Source organism: Triplophysa rosa, linkage group LG23 (genome assembly GCF_024868665.1).
Source record: "Triplophysa rosa linkage group LG23, Trosa_1v2, whole genome shotgun sequence".
Classification (NCBI taxonomy): domain Eukaryota; kingdom Metazoa; phylum Chordata; class Actinopteri; order Cypriniformes; family Nemacheilidae; genus Triplophysa; species Triplophysa rosa.
In genome coordinates, this window is record NC_079912.1 from 3,752,039 (window position 1) to 3,776,986 (window position 24,948).

General features: G+C 43.5%; 1 protein-coding gene across 4 annotated transcripts in view; it reads right to left on the reverse strand.

The window, feature by feature from the left end:
* Positions 1–8: 8 nt before the first annotated feature.
* The window catches only part of mak (male germ cell-associated kinase), a 36,466-nt gene continuing 11,526 nt past the window's right edge, over positions 9–24,948 (reverse strand). The window contains exons 2-13 of one of the 4 annotated variants that reach the window (XM_057322865.1): positions 19,296–19,417; positions 18,411–18,493; positions 17,228–17,360; positions 16,332–16,503; positions 15,873–16,040; positions 10,996–11,256; positions 10,642–10,811; positions 9,669–9,811; positions 9,384–9,509; positions 7,049–7,189; positions 814–909; positions 9–454 (exon numbers count right to left, since the gene is read on the reverse strand). In XM_057322865.1, the coding sequence (XP_057178848.1) occupies positions 294–454; positions 814–909; positions 7,049–7,189; positions 9,384–9,509; positions 9,669–9,811; positions 10,642–10,811; positions 10,996–11,256; positions 15,873–16,040; positions 16,332–16,503; positions 17,228–17,360; positions 18,411–18,493; positions 19,296–19,417 (1,776 nt within the window). In that variant the 3' untranslated portion in view covers positions 9–293. Of the gene's footprint in view, positions 455–813; positions 910–7,048; positions 7,190–9,383; positions 9,510–9,668; positions 9,812–10,641; positions 10,812–10,995; positions 11,257–15,872; positions 16,041–16,331; positions 16,504–17,227; positions 17,361–18,410; positions 18,494–19,071; positions 19,152–19,295; positions 19,418–24,948 lie in introns of all 4 variants that reach the window. The other 3 variants (XM_057322866.1, XM_057322867.1, XM_057322868.1) reach the window with 3 other exon arrangements.

Below are 24,948 nucleotides of genomic sequence, written 5' to 3' on the forward strand. Positions count from 1 at the left end.
AACATCCTTGCAGCATAAATCGCATTTACACATAAAAAATAAAAATGAAATGCATTTATAAACTGCATACTAAAAATGGCATAAAAAATAAGCGGGATATTTATGTAGTCTACTCAAGAAAAAATCCGTAACTGAAAACGTTGAGTCAATAATAAAGATTTGTGTCTTAATTGCGCAACACATTTGAGCGAATAATGGCCTGATGTTTTAAGGTGATATAGACCTATTCAAGCTGCTTCTCTCACGAGTGTTGAACAGGCCTTAGTCCTCATGGCATGGAAGCTCAACAAGCACTACCGGTGACTTCCATATTTTGCAGCCCAGTCAATGCGCCCGTGCACGGGCTGAACCGGTGGTGCACGAGTGAGAAGATTGGCTGAGTTTTTGCCCAGAGCTGAGTAAGCTGTGCTTTTGAGTTGGGTTCTGTCAGCTCTCCTTTTCCATCCATCACAATCTGTAACAAGAAACAGTATTTCACACTTGGACAAAACCACCAGAAACTGAAGCTGAAAGCTGCTTTTGAAGAAATTACATAAAAAAGAGACAGGGTCCAAAATTAACATTTGCAAAATAGGAAAAAAAGAGAATATAGGCTACATTGAATGAATTGTAATTGATTACATGAAGGTCGAGTCAGATGTTACTTTGGTAGAGTTTGATCGGAATTGTGCATTTTGCCCGCATGTCTGTGAATGACCTTTATCTCAGAAAATACACGCTAAATTATTATATTGCCAGTCACTGGCAGGTTGTGTCAATGTTGGACCTTGTGAAGACATATTGGCTAAGATGGCTACTGATCTGACATTTTACCTTCAGAGCTTTCATTGAGTGAAACTGTAGATGAAGGTTTGGACTTTGAAGGTTTAGCTTTGACCGCTATAGAGTCAGCAGTGGCAGAGAGGTCAACTATGAGCAGATATCAATTATTTGTAGACACGCAGACAGATAGCACAAGAAAGTTGAATGAGCAGAAAGAACGACAGATTAATTCAGAAGAGAGCTTTGACCACCAATAGTATCCAGCTGCAGGCCCGCAGCCACTCATTTTAGAACACAGGATCCAGACCACCAGTTTCAAGCCGGAAGGGGCGGGCTGGCAGCACCACGCGTTTTTGGACACACGCATTAACAGCATGGTCGGAGAGCAGGGTGAGTTCTGTCCAGTTTTGTTTATATGTTGTGAAAAATCAATTTATATATTAAGTTAGGTGTTTATCGCAACTATTATGTGCACATCTTTCACATATTATAATTAAAGGAGTCATATGACACGGCTAAAACGAATATTATCGATCATTTTAGATGTAATGCAATGTGAATACACGATTTAAGGTTAAAAACACTGTATTTTCCACATACAGTGCATGTTTGTATTTCCTCTTTGTCCTGCCTCTCTAAAACATGCAGATTTTTAACAAAGCTCATCGCTCTGAAAAGCGAGGTGTGCTATAATTGGCCAGTTAACCAGTGTGTAGTGATTGGTCGAATACTGCAACCGTGTAACGGAAATGTAACGCTTCTTACCATATTTGGAACATCAGGTTCTAAAGCAATTGTACTAACCGGTATGCCCACCTTACTTACCTATATATTTGGGCGGTCTTCGTCAACTCATACCACGAACTGATGTAGATTTGTTGGGGTGTGGTTACACGAGGTGTTTCAGGCAGGTCTGGGTGAGCATTCGTTTTTAGATAGAATGCATATTTTGTTCCGACACTTTAATTTTTGCAATTTTACGTGTCTAATACATGCATGGGCAACTTATAACACACCAAAGACACAGAAAAACACGTGTTCACGCCATATGACCCCTTTAAAGTTTAAAATCGTTGTAGTATTTAATTCTTTTGTGTGATTTATTTCTGCAGACACACGGCTTTCTTTTTAGATAGGGCGTTGTAAAAGGGCTTTGCGGCGAAGCCGCTACGTCTATCTTTATTACTGTTTTTTATTTCTTGATTATTTATTCAATGCATAGCTAATTTATTTATGAGTTTCCGTCTAAACGAACGGCCAAGACGCATGCATTTTTTAATCTCGTGTAAATGGCCCCTTAGAGAGAAAAAATACCTTAGCTGCAACGGTGTACAAACTGTTGCAGCCTTAAATAGTGCCCCTTTTGCCCAGCATTGGCAGTGGATGAAGAGAACAAGGAAATGGCCCTTTACAGTATCATGGAACACCTGGAAGGTTCCAGGGAGCCCTTTACATTTTGTTTTTTCATTCCAGGAAGACATGGAGTATTTTTTTGTGAAAAATACTTGATAAAATTGGACTGAAAGTTAAGAGTTTTTCTCCTTTATCTTAAATGTGTGCTCTCACTGAGCGTGTGTGCGTGCGTGTCTGTGTGTGTGCGCGTACTTGTCTGTGTGTGTGTGTGTTCATGTTTGTATATCCCGGTGGGGACCTAAACCTGAATGCATACCAACACATGGGGACTCGTGTCACCGTGGGGACCAAAATTGAGGTCCCCATGGGCAAAAAAGCTTATAAATTGTACAGAACAATATTTTTTTTTAATCTAAAAATGCAAAAAGTATTCTATGATCTTTAGGTTTAGGGGTAGGGTTAGGGATAGGGGATAGAATATACAGTTTGTACAGTATAAAAAACATTACGCCTATGGACTGTCCCCACGGAGATAATGAACCAGACATGTGTGTGTGTGTGTGTGTGTGTGTGTGTGTGTGTGCGTGTGCGTGTGTCTATGTGTGTTAGTACGTGTGCATATTGTGTGTGTGGAGTGTTTTGTATGTGGGTATGTCTGTCTTCTGTGTTTTCAACTTTTTCTTGTTTTTGGAGGTACAACTTTAATTGTTTTGCTTATAGTCAATATGTATGGGAGGCAAATCCTGCCAAATTTAAATAAATAAATTAAACGATGAAAATGAAAACCAATTAGCAATTTCATTATACACAACTGCGCACAATATGTGCCAAAATGAAAAATAAAATGAAATTATTTTATTTTCATTTTTACACTGACAATGCGTTGTCCCTGTCAAATTGAAAAAGAAAATGCAATTGGTGATTTAACATTTAATTTTCACTAAAATCTCGAGGCAAGACTGCCAATATGAAAATGATAAGGCAAATGTGAAAAAGAAATTGCAAAAACATTTTTTACAAAGGTTTTTATTAATGTTCACGCAATAATACTGACACAATTCAAATTAAAATGTAAAGTTTGATTTTCATTTTATTTTCTCCTCTTTTATTTCATTTTCTTTTTCGTTTTCATTTTCTTTTTCTTGTTCAAAGTCATGCAAATTACATGTTAATCAGTGGGTGTGGATGAGCGTCTGCATTACTGGGAACGCCCACAAAAACGTCATATCCGTTTATTCGAACGAACGTGTGTAGACTTTGTCAGGCGCTGCTTGGCCTTAGCTCTTTGTAATGATCACGATGACTGTGCCTGGTGCAATACCGAAAAGTTGTAGTGTGGTGTTCTGCATAGAGGTCTGCAACCCAACCCGAGCCCGACGGGGCCCGAAAAACTCGCGGGCTTTGGGTCGGGTTAATGTTTAATGAATAGCCTCGGGTTCGGGTCGGGTTTGTAACTAAAAAAATATATAGGCTATATACAAACAAGTTTGCGTGCCGTGGCGTGTGCTTGAGTGTTTGCTGCGTTGCGACCACAAAAAAAACACGAGAGAAAACACACACTTTTCGCATAAACTGTTCTGCGCACATGCACCCGCTCTTGTCCTCGTTGTCACGACACAGCAGGTGATGGTAAGAAGAGTGCGATAAAGCAAAATATTAGCTATGGAAAACGTATAGTTCTAAATGATGCAGGGAAAGCTTCACTCTGGAAGAATTATGATCTTGTCATTACTGTCAAGACCGGCCCGTAGTGTCCTCAGCATCCCTGTAAGTAACGTTAGCAGCAGCAGCGAGAGGAACTTCAGTGCAGCTGGGCTAACTTTTAATCAGAGCAGGACGGCGCTTAAACCAACAGTTCCAGAGGGATCAAAAATGATTTTTGACTTTTACACCTGTTCACCCACAGCAAAGTTTAGTTATTGGTAAGTCTGTGGTATTTCTTATTTTTTCTTGTGTGTTCACTGCTGAGGGGGCCGCCGTGCCTTGATGAAACTGTGTTTGCCTACATGTAGCTATTTGTTTAATTATCATCGCAAGCAATCATAAAATGCAGCACATTTCAACAAAGCTTGCTGTTAAACGCACTTCGGGTTCGGGCTTAAAATGTAACTGTAATGGTCGGGCCGGGTCGGGTCGGGTTAAACAATCTCGGGTACGGTCCGGGTTCGGGCTTTCGTTTAAAGCCCGTGCAGACCTCTAGTGTTGTCCTCATAGTGTTGTGCGTTACACTATGTGTAACTGTGTACACTATGTGTAACTGTGCGTTATTAGATGTTTTTTGCTATGACAGCTGAACTTCAAGGAGAAATTTAAACAGGCGCATCATTTAAAACATGCATTCATAACATAGTGCAGCGCTTCGTATAACGATTGGCTCATAATCATAATGAAGTATGCGGGGCTGATTTAAACACGTATGAGCCGCTCTCGTATGATGATAGTGTAAGCGAATTGGTCTGCGCACCACGCGCGTGAAGTTAAACACACCTTATTAACCTCAAACCGAACATTACGATGGATTCTATTATGCTGAGAAAGATCGCTTTGTTTATGTTTTCTTAAAAGCAGTCACAGTGTAATGATGATAGCGTGCTCGGGTGCGGATGGTAATGTACAGTGTGAGCGCAGGTCAGCGGCAGAGTGGGGACAATCGCACTCCGGCATGTTTCAGGGCACGCTAGAGATACAGGGCTCTCCAATGCTTTAGTTTGTTCGTCTGTTCAGACGTGTTAACTTATCAGAAATGCAGAACACCACACTACAACTTTTCGGTATTGCACCAGGCACAGTCACCGTGATCATTACAAAGAGCTAAGGCCAAGCGCCTGACACACGTTCGTTTGAATAAACGGATATGACGTTTTTCTGGGCGTTCCCAGTAATGCAGACGCTCATCCACACCCACTGATTAACATGTAATTTGCATGACTTTGAACAAGAAAACGAAAACGAAAATGAAATAAAAGAGAGGAGAAAATAAAATGAAAATCAAACTTTACATTTTAATTTGAATTGTGTCAGTATTATTGCGTGAACATTAATAAAAACCTTTGTAAAAATGTTTTTGCAATTTCTTTTTCACATTTGCCTTTTCGTTTTCATATTGGCAGTCTTGCCTCGAGATTTTAGTGAAAATTAAATGTCAAATCACAAATTGCATTTTCTTTTTCAATTTGACAGGGACAACGCATTGTCAGTGTAAAAATGAAAATAATTATATATAAAATAATTTCATTTTATTTTTCATTTTGGCACATATTGTGCGCGCAGTTGTGTATAATGAAATTGCTAATCTGGTTTTCATTTTCATTGTTTAATTTATTTATTTAAATTTGGCAGGATTTGCCTCCCATAAATATGTGTTATGTACAGCTGCTTTGTAACAATGAAAATTGTAAAAAAAAAAAAGCACTATATAAATAAAGTTGAGTTGAGAGTTAAGTGTTTATCATGTCTGTTAAAATTATACATCTACTATACATCTATTTAAATTTGATTTATGTTCTGTTTTAAAAATATGTTCTTGTTGAAATGTTTGTTCATATAAGAAATGCAAGAAATGCAAATGTATTTGAATTCTGAAAAATATAGGAATATAAAAATATATTTTAAAGTATATTTGACATTAAAGTCTACACTTTGTCCCTAACACCGTGACACACCGGATGTGGCGCGGCACGGCAACAAGAGACAATAGAACGCATTAGAACCAATTATAATTTTAAGTTTTGTCCACACCGGACGCGCCGCGTCACTTCCGGTGTAGACACGGTGCAAGTGTTTGTTACAAACTGAACAGATATTGATTATTTAGATATTAATTAGAAGTCAAATAATATTATATATCAAATAAATTATATTTTGAATTCTGAAAAATAAAGTATATTTGACATTGAAAGTCTATACTTTGTGCCTAAGTGTTTGTTTCAAAATGAGCAGATATTGATTGTGTGAACATTAAGTCAACATTATATTTAGTAAAATAAAAAGCACTATGCAAATAATAACTACATAAAAATGTAGGTTATGCATGTTCTAGCGTTTTCAGATATTGTACATTAAAGTCACTAAAATCTATGCGAAAATAAGAACATAGGCTACAGAAACTGTTGGTAGGACGATCTGTGCTAAACCATTATGGTTTTGCCTTCATTTCTGGCCTGAGACTGGTGGTCTGGATCGTGTGTTCCGAAACGTGTGGCGCTACGGGCCTGCAGCTGGATATATCTCTTGACTACAGAAAGAAGTTTAAAGGGAGAGTTCACCCAAAAATTACGATTCTGTCTTCATTTACTCACCCTTGGGTTGTTCCAAACCTGTATACATTTCTTTGTTCTGCTGAACACAAAGGAAGATATTTAGAAAAATGTCAGTAACCAAACAGATCTCATCCCCCATTCACTGCTATAGTAGGGAAAATAAATACTTTAGGAGTCATTGGGGGATGCGATCTGTTTGGTTACTGACATTCTTCCAAATATCTTCCTTAGTGTTTAACAGAACACAAAATGTATACAGGTTTGGAACAATCTGAGGGTGAGTAAATTATTTTTATTTTTGGGTGTCCTATCCCTTTAAGGTAGTGTAAAGAAAAAACGCTGCATCTTTTTAAATAACAATATTAAAAGAATGCACAAAAACAGTTAAGATACAGAGTTTCAAGAGAACTGCTCTCTGTTGCAAAGCCTAGTGAGCTGCTTACTGTATGTAACTTTACTGTAACTTTTACTGTACTGTTTACTGGGAAAATAATGATCAATACGAATGGGAAAATACGAATCACACGTCGTGTGATTTAAATCATTCACTTAGGTTAGCATGCTACTGCAGAAAGTAGCTGCCTATACTGGCAGTAGACAGCAGGGCAGCTCACTATAGGGTTTGGACAAAGATGTAAATTCCTACATTTTCAATGGCAAAACTGAACTCTTACGTGCAAGATGATTATTAAGAGGGGCAAGCTGATTATTAAGAGGGGCGAGTTGAATTCTCTGTCCTACAGATCCCACTTCCTTCTTCTGGAAAGATGGGGTGTATCCTTCAGAGAGATTGTATGTGGTGGTTACAAAGCTTCCTGAAAGCACAAGGCCACAGATTGACAAAATTACAATGTGGTCATCTGGCAGAGAATTAGTCATCAGTCTCCTAATGATTCTTCTATGTCTCCTTTTAGTTTATTCCAGAACAAACCTATGATCATTTGGGTGTACCTTTAACCTGTTCACTTTTCTCTAGTGTTGTTTCTTTAGCTTTATCTGTGGCTTTACTGCTGCTTTCCTCTGAATCCATGTTAACAAATAAGAGCGGGACAGCATGTAGGAAACATTTGGACACTATTATGGCACAAGAAAGACAAGACCTTGAAGTAACATAAAATGGCATGTTACACAGAGGCCTGGACAGGGCTTCTTCTTTAAACTTGAAGATCAGTGAGATCAGATGGGACTGCAAGGATATTTCACAAAACATGGATATACAAGACCAATCCAAGTCACTGAAACTCGCCAAAAACTGTCAAATGACACCATTTGGGGTGGGATTCCATATGGACAAAATTAATCAAATGTCTTGCTGCAATGGCTCATTTAATTAAAGGTGACATGTGAAATTTACGTAATACTGGTGGATACATATTCTGAGTGTCCTACGAATTTACTGGAGCTTGGCACTGGTAACTTGGCATACACTCACCTAAAGGATTATTAGGAACACCATACTAATACGGTGTTTGACCCCCTTTCGCCTTCAGAACTGCCTTAATTCTACGTGGCATTGATTCAACAAGGTGCTGAAAGCATTCTTTAGAAATGTTGGCCCATATTGATAGGATAGCATCTTGCAGTTGATGGAGATTTGTGGGATGCACATCCAGGGCACGAAGCTCCCGTTCCACCACATCCCAAAGATGTTCTATCGGGTTGAGATCTGGTGACTGTGGGGGCCATTCTAGTACAGTGAACTCATTGTCATGTTCATGAAACCAATTTGAAATGATTCGAGCTTTGTGACATGGTGCATTATCCTGCTGGAAGTAGCCATTAGAGGATGGGTACATGGTGGTCATAAAGGGATGGACATGGTCAGAAACAATGCTCAGGTAGGCCGTGGCATTTAAACGATGCCCAATTGGCACTAAGGGGCCTAAAGTGTGCCAAGAAAACATCCCCCACACCATTACACCACCACCACCAGCCTGCACAGTGGTAACAAGGCATGATGGATCCATGTTCTCATTCTGTTTACGCCAAATTCTGACTCTACCATTTGAATGTCTCAACAGAAATCGAGACTCATCAGACCAGGCAACATTTTTCCAGTCTTCAACTGTCCAATTTTGGTGAGCTCGTGCAAATTGTAGCCTCTTTTTCCTATTTGTAGTGGAGATGAGTGGTACCCGGTGGGGTCTTCTGCTGTTGTAGCCCATCTGCCTCAAGGTTGTGCGTGTTGTGGCTTCACAAATGCTTTGCTGCATACCTCGGTTGTAACGAGTGGTTATTTCAGTCAAAGTTGCTCTTCTATCAGCTTGAATCAGTCGGCCCATTCTCCTCTGACCTCTAGCATCAACAAGGCATTTTCGCCCACAGGACTGCCGCATACTGGATGTTTTTCCCTTTTCACACCATTCTTTGTAAACCCTAGAAATGGTTGTGCGTGAAAATCCCAGTAACTGAGCAGATTGTGAAATACTCAGACCGGCCCGTCTGGCACCAACAACCATGCCACGCTCAAAATTGCTTAAATCACCTTTCTTTCCCATTCTGACATTCAGTTTGGAGTTCAGGAGATTGTATTGACCAGGACCACACCCCTAAATGCATTGAAGCAACTGCCATGTGATTGGTTGATTAGATAATTGCATTAATGAGAAATTGAACAGGTGTTCCTAATAATCCTTTAGGTGAGTGTATATTTGACTGTTACTTATCTGTCCAGAAGAAACTCCCTCAAATTCCTCCACCACCAATGTTTCCCTATGCTTTATTTCTGTGTATTTCGTAAATATATGTATTGAACATCATTGTTAACTATTTGCACAGCTGATCAGCTCAGCCTACAACTTCTGCTGAGTTAAAGAGATGGGTGGATTTTATAGGCTCTACTATTAATGTCTCACAAAAACGTAATCTGGATTAGAAATTTTGACATTAAAAGGTGACACCCTTCACAAGTGTGCTTAAAATTGATTAATGCTGGAATAAAAATCCATGAGGAAATGAGCATTGGGGACTAAAGGAGTCTTAGCGTTAATGTCATTATGTTATGTTCACCTGGACTGATTCGGGATGCTGATGCTTCTCCAATGGGTGTGAGGGATTTGTGCATAACCGATGTGCCCCACAAGTTTTTCTCAGACTCCTTGTTGCTCACAGATGGTGTGTTCTTGCTTATTAACCCTAGAATTAACAGCATTATCATGGATGATTTTGCATTTGAGCAGAAAAATGTAATGTGATTGTATAAAAGGAGCATTGTTTTATACACAACCTAAACTCAGATCTGTTTCAACTCTAACTTCTAGTTTTTCCACAAGCAGCACACAGCAGAAAACTTGCCTGGCATATATCTTGACTGGCGCAGATAATGTTGTCTGGCTGAGGTGGCCGTCAGCTGGTTGGAGTCTGGCTGCTTCAGTCTGCTGTTGTTTGGTAATTTTGTGACAGTGCTAAAGGTGTAAATGGGTTTCTGGTCCCTGGGCCTGAAACATTTCATAAAAGAAGCATACAATTGAAATTGAAAAAAACATGAAAACAAAAGCTTTTCACAAACCTAGCAAGCTGCAAATCTGACGATATTTTCATCTAAATAATTACATAACACACTAATCCATCAAACCTATGTATTTTTTTTTTTGCGGTTATGTTTACGCGATTTCAAACAATAACATTTTGGTGAAATCAGAGTTGGCAAAAATCCGATTTATAGGCTACATGACATTAGCCTGAACACAAAAAACCACAGGAAACCCACCTTGTACAAACTCAATCCAAACCAATATCAGAGGTTTAAAATTCAATTAAACCAGAGACTAATAACTATGTATATATAAACAAATGAAAGCACATCAAGTGTTGCGACAAGAACACGCAACTGTCCTCATTGAAAGTTCTTTTTTACAGCTCCACATACCTTACTAACCTAACTGTTTTACGCACAATATGAAAAGCTACAAATATGACATACTTTAATCTGTGCCAACCAAGCCAAATAGCCATTCCACCTCACTTCTGAGAAATCCCAACAATCCACGTTTAATGGAACCCAGCATAGAACAGTTCTGCAGTCTTTACAGATTTGAGGAATATTCTGGGAAATAAAAAATCCATCCAAAATGGCAGATGGAGGAAGAGAGAAACTATAATGCCTCCCTAAATGGTCGTCAAAGTTGGTGGTCATAAAGAGCTTTTTAACTCTACTATCTATGAGACAAATGCAGTTCACTGGGTGTTACGACAGAGCTGAGTTGAAATGTAGCATAAATGAAATGAGTGTGATCGATGCTAAGCTCTAAAAATAAAGCGATCATACTGTAGAGTGGGTTTCTCCTCCTCAGGGCCTTTGCTGGGTTTTTTCGATAGGGATACTGCAGTATCAGAGCAGTCAGACTCATCCCAGCTGTCCGAGGCTTTCATGTTGGTCTGTCCCCATCTTCTCCGTCCGTTCTTCAACCCTATCAAGCTGTTCTCACCTCCGACAACCTGGTGTGAGGAACAAAAAGCACAATTCATCTCCTAGTGACATGAGTAGTATTTCTGCAGAATATTTCTCTTTAAAACAATTTAGCCGCTTTTGGTTTGGCAATTTAAGATAAAATATAACAGAACAAGCAAATCCATGATGGAAATCTTCCTATTAACTATCATTAGAATTCAGAAGTGGTACCTTCTGTGTATATGAAGTGAGTGTGTCGGCTTGCCATTCTGTCTGAGTGAGAGACTGAGGCAGAGGAATCTGCTGAAGTGGCAGATGGGAACTTCTGCTCTGAACTTTAGCCAGAGACACTAGCGCTGGTTCTGAAAAAGACTGAAGCTCTGATCTGTGTTCACTAGTCCTGGCCATCTTTATCTGAGCCTTCCGTACTTCAGGGGTCATGGGATGGGGGCCCAGAACCTGTCCCACTTGAAAGTATGGGTACCTGAGTGCCTGAAATAATATTTAACAACAATTAACTGCATACCTCCACATGTAGGCCTACCTGTCATAAGAAACTCATTAAAAATTTGGTAGTGGTTTGGTAGTTTTCTATTGACACAAAAAATGGCCATTCATTTTTCTTTTTACATTACCTCTTACAATGGCCTCTTCTTACATTGTATTATTTGATCCTGAACTACTGACACGCAGGGACCACTCAATGGGCATGCAAGCTTAACCAATCAGTAAGAGACATAGAAACCCCCTGAGCCCAAAAACCTGAGTTGCCGACACAGTGGCACAATCAGACAAATACATTATTTTATTCATACTAGACAATAACAGAAACACATCAAATGACAGATCAAACAGATCACTAGGCAAACTACTAGTGCAGTTTGGTCAACTACTGGAACTAACTGGAAACTAGGAAGTGTATCTTTTTTCAATGAATTAAAAGGGTCATATTTTGGCCATTTACGGAGCCTTGATTTTGTATTTTGGATGTACTATAATAGGTTTTAATGCTTGGTTAGGGTTTGGTTTTTACACTATTGCAGCATCTGTCTTTATCATTTCTACCGAATGCTTGGTTTAGTTCGGTCTCTATGAATCCCCTCCTTCCAAAGCTCTGATTGGTTAAGCTAACCCAGTCTGTTGTGACTGGTCACCTGTTTAGACGATGTGTCTGGAATGTCCCACCATACCATAACCCTGAGCTTTAGCTCTCTATAGATGGTTTCATTAGAGGCATGTGCCTGTCCCAAAGTTAACTTCCGGTCTGTGTTTGTTGATCTGTCTGGCTAGTGGCAAAAAATATAAATGTTTATATTTTATTTAATTTATATTCATTTATAATAATATGTTATTGTATATTAACTGTATTAAATAAAGGACGTTTCATAGATTTTTTTTACGAGAGTATGAGGCTTGTGCATAAACGCCATATTCATGTATTACTCTACATTCACACAGGGCGTCGGTGTAGATGCTTGACAGTGGGCGTGTCTGTCAAAGTTAATGAGAAGTGTTAACGCAGACGGCTCGTGTGAATGTACACGGCTTTCACGGTGTAAGATTCAGTACGATGATACAAACATACACAAGAGTATTTACTGCTTTTGGATCAGTATATGCTGTACTGTTTAAAAGGTGGGTAAAAGCACCAACTAATGCATAATAGTGGTCTCTTAATTGACAAAAGAGTTACAAAGCGATTTCTGTTAAAGATAATATCTCACCTTTAAGTCAATTGTTACCAGCATTTCAGAATAAAAAACAAAAATGTAATTTAGAGATGACTTTTGCACACTTTGCTCCATTTAACTTGATCCATTCAAGTTGGGACAACATGAATGATTTGTGTTGTGTTAAAACACCATTGTTTACCTGGTAGGGGTGGGCGATATGGCCCTAAAACTCTATCACGATAATTCCTGGTATTTCTTGCGATAACGATAAAAATGACGATATATCCATAACGCCATCCACCGCTGTTTTTTGCGTCAAGTGATAGTAGCTGCATGTAGTCTAGACCCTCAGAAAAACAAATATTATCAAAAAGTAAAACTTACCCCAAATCAAACAGCTCCTAAAATATACCTACAGTATTTTTGTAAATATAAAATATAATAGTGAGATTCGACTTCAAAAGGTTGTAGTAAAGAAAAGTTAAATGAACTAAAGCTCAATAAACACATAATGTCATACCTAAAACTGTATATATTCTATTGTTGGGTGGAAACGATCGATCGCATCAAGCTGTCAATCACTCTCTCTTGAACTGTGTGAACCTAATCTTCTCACAGCAACATACACTGAATCTGTCTATGACTCGCGCTACAGAAAGAGAACAGAAAAATGCGGATAAAAGAAATCTAATTAAATAATCCATGCTTTTATACGCTCATAAACGTATTTAAAATAACGTCATACAAACTCGCATTTGTACTGTATGTAAACAGGCAGCAGTGCTGAGCGCGCTGTGTCCCTATGAAAGCACATGTGGGCGCGAGCTGCGCACGGGACACTCCGTTCATCCTGTATATAACAGGCAAGAAATCATATTAAACAATTTACGCATCGAATAACGAATGTTTAAATAAATACTTTTAGCCAAACTAAATGTTGTGGTGTAACGCATTATGACTATCAATGACTACTTAACAAACGAATTAAATAAAACGAAAGTGAAACTAAACATTAACTCGGATGCATCTACAGTGCCAACCTAAAAGAGATTTAGAGCTCGTCTTTTAGTGCAAACTCTTTCTCAGATTCACGTCCGCCCTCCGCTATACCCGTTTTCACTTCACATATGAGCTGTGAATGGGTCTCACAAAGAAATACGTCATCAACTAGAATTTATCGTTTATATCGCGGGAAGATTAATTCCTATCGTGTGGGGAATTTCTACCGGTATATCGCAAACGATATAATATCGCCCATCCATTCTTTTAACATTGATGGGGGCAGTCGTGGCCTAATGGTTAGAGAGTCGGACTCGTGCCGGTTCGATTCCCAGGGCCGGGTAAGGCACCTTACCCCTACTTGCTCCCCAGGCGCTGCAGTGATAGCTGCCCACTGCTCCGGGTGTATGCGTGTTCACGACTTGCTGTGCGTGTGTTCACTACTCTCTGGATGGGTTAAAAGCAGAGGTCACATTTCGGGTATGGGTCACCATATCTGACTAATAGGTCACTTTCACTAACTTAAATAATCACTTGTTTGTCTCATCATTCATCACGTTCACACGTGGAGAAGAACCCAATTGCAGGCAGCGGCAATGACAGGGTTAACAAATACTTTAATAGACAAGACAACAAAAACAACAACCCACAATGGGGAAGAAACGGGACACGATTAACCTACAGAAAAAAACTCAGTCCACGGACAAGGCACGGGACAGGAACATGGGACCATTACCAACACGGGCATATACAAGCACGACCACTACCTACAGGTAAGCACAAGGTACACGTACAATCCACGAGCACAAGACAAAGAAACATGACGGCATTTATAGGAGAGACAAACGAGGGATAATGACAGAGGGCAGGTGGGAAACATTAGACACGGCAGGGAAGCAATACATGAAACGAGAGGGGTGGGGCCAATGACAAGACACGAGAAAGCACATGGAATGTCAAAAAGGTAAACACCCCATGGCTTCTCACACTAAACATAAGGTTTTGGCACGACTCTGCCACAAGACCAAGAAATCCATGACAAGATAAAGCAGAGTCGTGACAGAAGCCCCCCCTTTAATGAGCACCTCCAGGTGCTCACCAAGGCATAGACTAATGAGACAAGACCGACTGGGTGACAGACAAGACAAGGCAAAACAACGAAAACAAAATCAAGGGTAAACATGACAGGACAACAACAGAACTAGGGTGGGACATCAAAAATAATAAACATGGGAGGGAGGCGTGGGGACAGACAAGGGTTCATGGGGGGAACAGTCCTAGTCCCTGGGCGCGCTTGAGGGCGCAGAGTTCTGGGGGAGGACAAGGTTGGGCGCCGGCTGGAACGCCGGCTGGAAGACCGGCTGGGAGGCCTGCTGGGCCGAGCTAGATGCCAGCTGGACAGGGCTTGACGCCGGCTGGAAGGCCGGCTGGACAGGGCTTGACGCCGGCTGCTGCACCAGCTGGAAGGCCAGCTGGGCAGGATAGGACACCGGAATGGACTCCGGCTGCACCGGACTGGACACCGGCTGCACCGGACTGGACGCCGGCATGACTGGGCACGATACTGGACACCAGACTGGAAACCGAACTGGACACCGGACTGGACACCGAACTGGACACCGGCTGGGACGCCGACCACGGCACCGGCTGGGACGCCGGCTGCACCGGACTGGACGCCGGCTGGGCAGCGCTCACTGGAGGCTTGGCAGGGTTCAGCATCCCCCTCCTCAGCTTCTTTTTCTTGGCCCGCCTACAGGACGTGTGGCCGGCTGGAGAGAAGCGATGGGGAGCCCGGTTAGCTCTGTACCGGAGGAGTCGGACGGGGAGTCCCACGACTCCCTTCGTCTACGCCGGCCACGGATGCTGATGGTTGGAGGAGGGGCTGACGGGGGAGAGGAGGATGGCGTGGTGACACCCAAAACCCCAACCTGTAAGGGGCTATCCTCCTGGATGGTCGCCAGCCCCGTGAGAGGCTCCGCCATGGACTTCCTGTCCGCCGCGCGGTACTCGGTGTTCACCCAATCTGCTGCCTCAATGAACCCTTCGAGCCAGCTGAGATGCGCCGGTTGAGACCCCTCTCAACAATGAAACAATGAAACATGAGGGCATTAAATAGGAAAGTCAAACGAAGGATAATTGACGAGAGGCAGGTGAGAAACATAAGACACGGCAGGGAGGCAATACATGAAACGAGAGGGGAGGGGCCAATGACAAGACACGAGAAAACACATGGAGTGTCGAAAAGATAAACAATCCATGGCTTTCTCACACTAAACCAAAGGCTTTGTCACGACTCTGCCAAAGGACATAATTTTAACTGTTTTAAATCTCACACCAAGATCTAACCCTGTTTTAACTTGTGTAACTCTGTCGTTAAGGCTGAACGTTAGGCTGAACAGGACAATAAAAATGCATAAATGGTGGTGAACACTTTACCTTCACAGTAGACGGTCTTTTCTTTGGATCCCACTGGAGGAGGTCTCTCATGAGATCTAAAGCCTCATTAGTGGCGTTGGGTATCAGGGTTTTCAGGGGTGTAGGTACACATTGAGGAAAGCGGAAGTTCATGGCAGCAGCTAACTGATAACCCTCTGGCCAGTCTGACTGCAGATGGACAATCATAGACAAGATTTGCTGAACTTTACCCTTTACCACAATACAGACACTACACATGTTCTGTATGTATAAGCTTAAGTTTGTCAACTCCTGATATTTATTGCCTTGGAATTATAAGGTTTTATCTGACATTTTAGTCAAAGTTTGAGTTATTAACATTTTCTTATTCTGTGACAATTTATTTACATTATGTTAAATGACTAATGTCTGTCTCTACAGACCTAACTGCTTCCGATTTCATACACATAAACATAGGTTTAGTTTTAAAAGAGATCATACCTTTTTTACTGTACCAAGAACCTGGCAGATCTTGAAAATCTCATCCACCTCACTGTTGCCAGGAAAGAGTGGTCGTAGTGAATAAAGTTCGGCCATAATACAGCCCACTGCCCAAATGTCTATGGGTGAACTATAAACCGGTGATCTCAGGAGCACTTCTGGAGCTCGGTACCTGAACAAATACACACACAACAGAGCTTTGTAATGCTTTTGTTTTAGCCCGTTTCAATATAATTGGGCTAGAGCATTTATTCAGCACATGAATATTCACAGTATATTGGTAAGAATAAATAGGCTATCAATTAATAGATATCTAAACAACAATGCAAACACACAATGCAAATGTCTCCAAGATGCTAGAAGAAACTTACCTGCAAAGCTACCTGAAAACTATATGCAAGTGAATCAGGGACAAAAGCTGCTTAAAACGCAAAGGGTAGTCACTCCAAAAATTAATTTGAATTAATTGTTAGTTAATTGATAAATAAAATCAAGTGGCTAAAACAAGTGGTTAGTTTCTAGCATCTTGGAGACACTGCCACAGTTTTAGTTTTTTCCTCTTTCTTTAGACTTCATGATGGTGGGACAGGTTCTCCATGTGGAGCACCGGCAGTTGTCACACTCTTTGTGCATACCAAATCTCCCTGGATTATTACAAATAATAAAGTGTTTAAAACTAAACACTACAGCAAAAGATGTTAATAACTGCCTTAAAACCATTTATTGGGGGTGAAAACACGAACGTACGTGACTTTTCCAAAGTACTGTGTGTGTATGTGTGTGTGTGTGTGTGTCTAATATATATATATATATATATATATATATATATATACAGTATATATGACCATCTCACTGAGGAGTGTCCATAAAAGGTGATGCTGTATCATCTCTCATACCATCTCGTGGAGACATAGTCTGTGTAAGGAGGCTGAGAGCGGATCTCTCGAGCCAATCCAAAATCAGCTATTTTCACCAGCTCTGGACCCATACACAGCAAATTCTCTGGTTTCATGTCCCGGTGAAAAAATCCTACAGGATCAGGCCAAGGAGAAAAGTATCATTAACAGACACAATATCAACATGTTTATATCTTTATTGACTGAATTCAGTTGTGTTTACTAATACAGCAACAAAAATGTTAATGTCATTATTTACTCCACCTCATGTTGCTCAAACCATGTGTGCCATTGTTTCTTTCATGGAACACAAATGAAGACTTTAAATATTCTAGCTGCTCTTTTCAACAAAAGTAATTTATAATGTAAAGCTACAAAAAGGCCAAAAGCACTACAGCGGGGTTTCCCAGACAGGGATTACATATAGCCAGGACTAGGCCTTGGTTAAATTAGGGCATTTAAGTAGTTTTTACAAACATGCCTTCCAAACAAATATTAACTGCATGCATTTTGAGAAAAAAGTGGCAAAGATGTATTTTAAGATATGTCAGTGCAAGCTGTTTTCAGTTGAAGGCCTTTTTACACTTGGTTGCTTCATGCGTTTTCTTTGATCGTATAGATATCTGATCATTAAAAAAACAGGTGTAAATGCCCTCTGAAACTGACACTTCAGTTCAGCGGAAAAATAGGGTTAATCATTTGCATTTTGCACCGGAATAAAAGATTTCTATCTGTTTAGCTGAGACACATTTATGTGGCCAAATGTAAATGAAACAGTTTTAACAAATCGGAAAGATATATGATCAGAATATTAGACCGCTCTAACATTGATTTTAAGCCATGTATGGGAAACCACACATAAACGTAGCCTACTATATCGTTGTCTTCTGAAGCCATATGATTCCTTGGTATAGGGAAAAGCTCTTATTAACCCCCAATCTTCCCCTTTTATTCTTTGTAATACCAACACCAAGTTTTGGAACAACATGACGGTGAATCAATAATGACAATCAATAATGTTGAGATTTTAGTGTAAAAACTCAACATGTACAGTACACAAAGATTTATGTGTTAACTTATCAAATTCAGAAATTTATCCAGGAGCGACGCGAAATGCAAAGTATGTTATGATGCTCCGTTAAGGAACACATGAAAGAAGAACAAATGAAAGAGAGAATCTTACCATGCTTGTGCACAAATGCCAAACCAGAGAGAATTTGAAACATGATGTTCCTTATTTCATTCTCAGTGAACATCTTATTTTCCCTGATGTCAGAGGATTTCACACAGTAAAGAGACAGAAGAAAAGAGAAACAGAGGCAGAGGATAAGAGAGGAACAGCCCCAAAGCAGCTCACCCACAGGATGTGTGAGACTCAAAGCTCTTCTTGTAAAGGCTGAACAAGCAGTTGCTTCCGACACAGCTGCTGTGTAAGATACACTTGATTCTTTAAAGGGCACACCAACTTGGTTGATCAGTTTGCAATGATTAACTTATTGAAACCCAATGTAAGGGGTTAGTAGGTTAGTATGTTCAGGACATACTAAGTCATCTCCACTTGACCCTTCCACATTAACATGGAAGCGTCCAAATGCGATATAGCTCTACGCTATTTGGCATATATTGAAAGTGTGGTCTGTCCCTCCCTCTTTTATAACACACTTATAACACACTGGATCTGATAGGAAATCCTGGTTTGACAGATAACAGCTGAGATTCCCACACATCCTGTCACCACCGAGATTAAAGAACAACTGAGTTTTTATCAGAAAGAGTAAGACATGAGAAACTAGACTCAGTTGTTCTAGTTTCTTGGACATGAATATGACGGCCCTGTGACCTACCATTCTTATGAATAAATGATAATCCCTGCAATATCTGAAAGCTTATATTCCTGATGACTGACTCTGGGAACAATTTGGTTCTGGAGATAAAGAATCAGCACAGCTGTCAAATATTCAATGGCCACATTATCACAATTATTTCAGAATGACGAGCCCCAAGAAGGCCACATGAGCAATGTACAACAACGGGTGAAGGGCAGGGTAAATATGAATTTGGTTTGTACCGGTTTTTCATGAGCTGGTAGAGGTTTTCTTTCATATATTCGAAGACAAAGTACAAGTGGTCATTCTCACGTATCACCTCCTTTAATTTCACCACGTTCGCATGATTCAGCTTTTTCAGTGACTGCAACATACAGATGACAATATATTATAAAAGACATTTTTCATTCATTGATTTTTAAGGCCAAGTCAAAATTCTCCACCATCATTTTGTTGTGCTTAAATTGTCAAAGAAAACAAGTGTCTAATCTTTTTTAATCGCCTTATCTTTTTTAATAACAACCTCTGCGAAGCCTGAATTACAGTGTGACAGGATCACAAAAAAAACATGTTGAAATGTCCCCTTAAGGTCTTCAGTGAGCCATCACAAGTGTAAACACAAAGTTCAATAGAAGCCCCCATCAGGTAAATAAAGTCACCATGACACAGAAGTTGCGATTGACTTCTTTTCCATATCGTGACGTACAGACGTGCTCAAATTTGTTGGTACCCCTCTGCAAGATACAAAGAATGCACAATTTTCTCTGAAATAACTTGAAACTGACTAAAGTAATTGGCATCCACTAGGGATGCACGATATTATACATGCAGATAATGGCTTATAAATTAATTATCGGCATCAGCCCGATAAAGAAAAAAACGCTGATATGCCTCGCCGATAGGAAGCTGTAATTAAATCATGCTTGTAAAAGCAGCACATTCTTACATTAACTGAGTGCGCAAAGAAATCCATCTCTGAGTCCGTCAGCCACGCACTGCCTATTTCTTGATTAACGTTTTTAACTAAAACACAGAGTAAAAATAAAGTTGAATCCTGCCCATCGTCCATCGGGAGTAGACTTTGAACTTGAGCGTGCATAATATTATGCAACGCGCCGCCCTGTGACTTTCGTCTCTGCACACTGCCGTTCCCTTTCGAGAGAGGTCTCTCTACATTGCGTGAAACGCTAGGGGAATCCCCTTCTCCAACCTTTACTGAATCCTTATTGAATAACGCCAGTGAAAATAAAATGTAACTGGCCAATGCTGGTCAAGACGGCGCTTAGGGGCGTGGGGCCACCCCTATATAACTCGCCATCTGGACCGCATTCCTCGGAATCTTTCTCCTTCACTCACCTTTCACATGCTGTTGAGGATACACCCTTCAGAGAAGAGGAATTCATCGGATCCTTCTGCTCGTGTGTTCCGGTATGCCAATTTGCAAGTTATGTTCAGGGCCCATCGACCCGCAGGACACGCACTCACACTGAGTGCTCTGCCTAGGTCTGGCCCATGCAGAGGGGGCTCTCTCTGAGTCTAACTGCCCGCACTGCGAAGACCTTCCGGTGCGGGTGCTTAAGGCTCGGAGAGTCGCCGCCCTCGAAGATTTTGTTAGGCAGCGTTCCGCCGCGGCCAGCGGGCCGCTGGCGGGACTGCCACCCCTCGCCCCCCGGGGAGATAAAGAGCTGGACCGCCGTCATCGCTCTCGGCCCCCCGGGTCTCCAGTGTCCTTCGCGGATGATAGCCTCCGTCCCGCTGATGAAGCTACGGAGATGATCCGGTTTGGCGCTTCGGGAGATGAAGACGAGCTCATGTCGCTGGCGGCTTCGGACAGGGATCTGTCGGGGTCAGAGGAGCTAGCGGCGTCGGGGAAGGAACGGGCGGAGTGGGATGCCCCTCCCGCGCTTCACGAAGAGCTCGTTCGTGTTCTCACCAGGGCCATACAAAACCTTGGCCTCGAGTGGAACTCCCCCGACGAGCCGGCGAGGAGTAAGCTGGACACGTGGTTTCTTCAGCCGGGCTGCCGCCCAGAAGAAACGCGCGCCTTTTTTCCCAGATGTCCATGAGGAGGTTGTGAAAGCGTGGTCTGCGCCCCAGTCGGTGTGCACCCACGCCTCGGGATCGGCTATTTTCTCCCTGGTGGATGGGGCGGAAGCCCACGGCTATGCGCGCATTCCCGCCGTCGAGCAAGCGATTGCGGCGCACCTGGGTCCGTCTTCGTCATCGCTGCGATCCGAGGCAGTGCTGCCGTCTAAACCGTGCCGGATGACCACCCACAAAGCAGAGAAGGCTGCCTCTGCTCTGCACACCATGGAGGTACTCCAGGTTTTCCAGGTTCAGCTGCTGCATTCTCTGGACGGGGAAGAACCTAAACCGGACGGCGTTAAGGACCTGCGCGCGGCCACAGATTTCACGCTTATGGCCACTAAGCGCACAGCCCAAGCCATCGGCCGCACCATGGGCTTCATGGTTGCGCTCCACCGTCACCTGTGGCTGACGCTCACGGATCTCAAGGAGGCGGACAAGAGAGCCCTCCTGAACGCTCCGTTGTCTCCCTCTGGTCTATTCGGGGACGCCGTGGATGCCGTCATCCAGCATTTCACGGAGGACCAAAAGCGCTCACGCGCTATGAGCCAGGTACTCCCCAGACGCCCCCGCCCAGCTGTCTTCGCGTCACTGATCCTCATCTGCGCGCTCGGCGCAGAGACCGGTGGCGGCCCCCTCTGCCGCCGCAGCTCCCGAACCGGCGGTTCGCCCCAAGCAATGGCGAGACATGCCCAGGAAGCGCCACGGCCCAGGGAAGGATCCTCGCCCAAGGGGAGGTTCGGCGTCGGGGCCGAAGCCGAGTTCCTGACGAGTTCGCTGGGAGGAGGAAAGTGCTCGACGGGGGACCTCCCGCGAAGAGTCCGAGGTTCTCGTCTGTCCCCCTAGCGGTTGCGGGCGACACAGAGATCGATTGTGTTATGGATGTTGTTGTGTCAAATGTAATAAAAATGCACACATTTTCACAATCAGAGCATCTTCCTCCTCTGATGAACGCTGCAAGCTCGCCGCCTCCGTGCCGCGAGCTGCTGTTGTCTCATCCTGTGCCAAGCTGGTCGCACCCCCGGTTTTACGGCGATGCACCAATCCAGCCTTATGTCCTGCCTCATACTCTGGTTACTGTGAGTCAGAGCTCTCTCGGCGGAGCTCGGAGCGGCGCTCGTACGCCGCCGCTAAGTCCGCCGACGGCGGTTTCTCCCTCGCGCGGGATAACCCGGAGAGTGCAGAACGAGACGTTGCGTCCCTTGCAGGCTCGCAAGGCAGTCCATCCCAGGTATCTCGCCCTGGGTGCTGAACATAGTAGAGAATGGCTACTCGCTCCAGTTTCGGCGCAGGCCGCCCCGCTTCAATGGCATGGTCCCGTCCGTAGTCTCCCTGCGGAATATACCGCTGTTGAGACAGGAGATCGACAGCCTCCTCGCGAAGCAAGCGATAGAGGTAGTCCCCTCAAGCGAGAGTGGCTTCTACAGCCGCTATTTTGTCGTTCCAAAGAGAAATGGGGGCTTCCGGCCAATTTTAGACCTGAGACCCATCAATCGTGCGCTGTACAAACGTGCTTTCAGAATGTTGATGATAAAACAGATCCTCGTGCAGACTCGGCCCGGGGACTGGTTTATTTCAGTAGATCTAAAAGATGCATACTGTCATGTTCAAAATTCCACTCGCCACAGGCGCTTTCTACCAGTTCATGGTGCTCCCCTTCGGGCTGGCGTTAGCTCCGCGCACTTTTACAAAGATACTGGATGTGGCTTTATCCCCTCAGAGCGAGCGGTATGCACATTCTGAATTATTTGGACGATTGGCTAGTTTTGGCCCACTCGCAAGAGATGCTCGATGCCCATGTATGCAGGCTCCTTTCGCACATGAAAGCCTTGGGGCTGTGTGTGAACAGACAGAAGAGCGTGCTTCAACCCAGCCGGTCGATCGTGTATTTGGGAGTGTGCTTAGACTTGATCACCATGCGCGCTCATCTGAGCCCAGAGCGCGTTCAACGTATCACGTCGACCTTGAGCCTTTTCAGTCTGGGACGTCTCGTCTCGCTAAAAGTGTTTCAGAGGCTTCTGGGGCTGATGGCTTCAGCAACCGCAGTGTGCCACCTCGGTTTGTTGTTCATGCGTCCCCTCCAGCTCTGGCTGAGGTCCCGCGTGCCGAGAAATGCTTGGTTAGTGGGGCATGCGAGAGTCACGGTAACACGCAGATGTCTAAACACCCTGAAGCCTTGGCGCAACCCTGACATGTATCGCCGCGGCGTCCAGTTGGGTCCTATCACAGGGCAGAAAGTGGTTATAACAGACGCGTCTCTGACAGGATGGGGAGCCCTGTGCGACGGCGCGACGGCCTCGGGCTCCTGGTTGGAGTCGGAGAGACAGTGGCATATCAACCGCTTAGAGTTGAAAGCGGTTTTCTTGGCCCTCAAGTGCTTTCTCCCGCAGATCGAGTCGCAACATGTACTGATTCGTACAGACAACACGTCAGTAGTGTCATACATAAATCGACAGGGCGGTGTCCATTCACGAGCCCTCTTTGAACAGGCGGTGCAACTCCTCCTTTAGGCCGATCGTCACCTGCTCTCCATCAGGGCAATGCATGTGCCAGGTCAGATGAACTGCGGAGCGGACATGTTGTCGAGGGATGGCCCCCCTCACGAGGAATGGAGGTTGAACCCTCAGTCAGTAAGCTTGATCTGGGATCGGTTCGGGAAAGCGGATGTCGATTTTTTTGCGATGTCTGCACGTGTGGCGGGTTCACGGGGGCAGGGAGCCTTGGGGAATTTAGCGAGTCATGCCGTGGATACTATCACAGAGTCACGAGCTCCCTCTACGAGGCACCTTTACGCTTTTAAATGGGCGGTTTTTGTAAAATGGTGTGGGGAAAATGGTCTCGATCCAGAGCTATGCCCCGTATCTGACATTCTAGCCTTTCTGCAGCAGCGCTTGGACGCCGGCAGCTCGCAGTCTACACTGAAAGTTTATGTCGCTACCATTGCAGCCTTTCACCCTCCGATTGATGGTCGCTCGGTAGGCAAGCATACTTGGGTGGTGAGATTTTTACGGGGCGCGAGACGACTAAACCCCCCTCGCTCTCCTACGGTGCCACCCTGGGACATAGCCTTGGTTTTAAAGGCGCTTTCACTTCCTCCGTTCGAGCCCTTGCAATCATCGGGACTGCGGGAGCTCTCCCTAAAAACCGTCCTACTGCTTGCACTTGTGTCTGCTAAGCGTGTAGGGGACATACGATGTCTATCTGTCTATCGATGATGCCTGCATGCGGTTCGGACCTAACGACTGCAGCGTCACGCTCAAACCTAAAGTGGGTTATGTGCCTAAGTCGCTCTCAACACTGTTTAGAGCGCAAGTTATATCCCTGTCTGCTTTCTCCCCGGAGCCGCCAGTCTCGCAGGATTACGCTCGGCGCGCGCTGTGCCCGGTGCGAGTTTTGAGGATTTACATTGAGCGGTCCGCCGCGTTCAGACAGTCTGACCAGCTGTTCGTTTGCTACGGTGGACCAGCTAAGGGACGTCCTGTTTCAAAGCAGCGGTTGTCTCATTGGATAACAGACGCGATAGCGCTGGCATACGCCAGTCAAGGCTTGGACTGCCTGATCGATCTTAGGGCCCACTCTACTAGACCTGTGGCTTATTCATGGGCTTGGTCGAGAGGGGTGTCTGTTCAGGACATTTGTGCAGCAGCGGGCTGGTCTTCGCAGAATACCTTGGCCAGATTTTACAGGCTGGATGTGTCCTCTCTAGCGGCACAAGTGCTGTCTGTTTCGGCACCACCCACAGCTGCCTGTAGCGAATAACGGCTTAGCTATGCTGCACTCAGCTAGGTCGTATAGGCGGTGGGGGAGGCA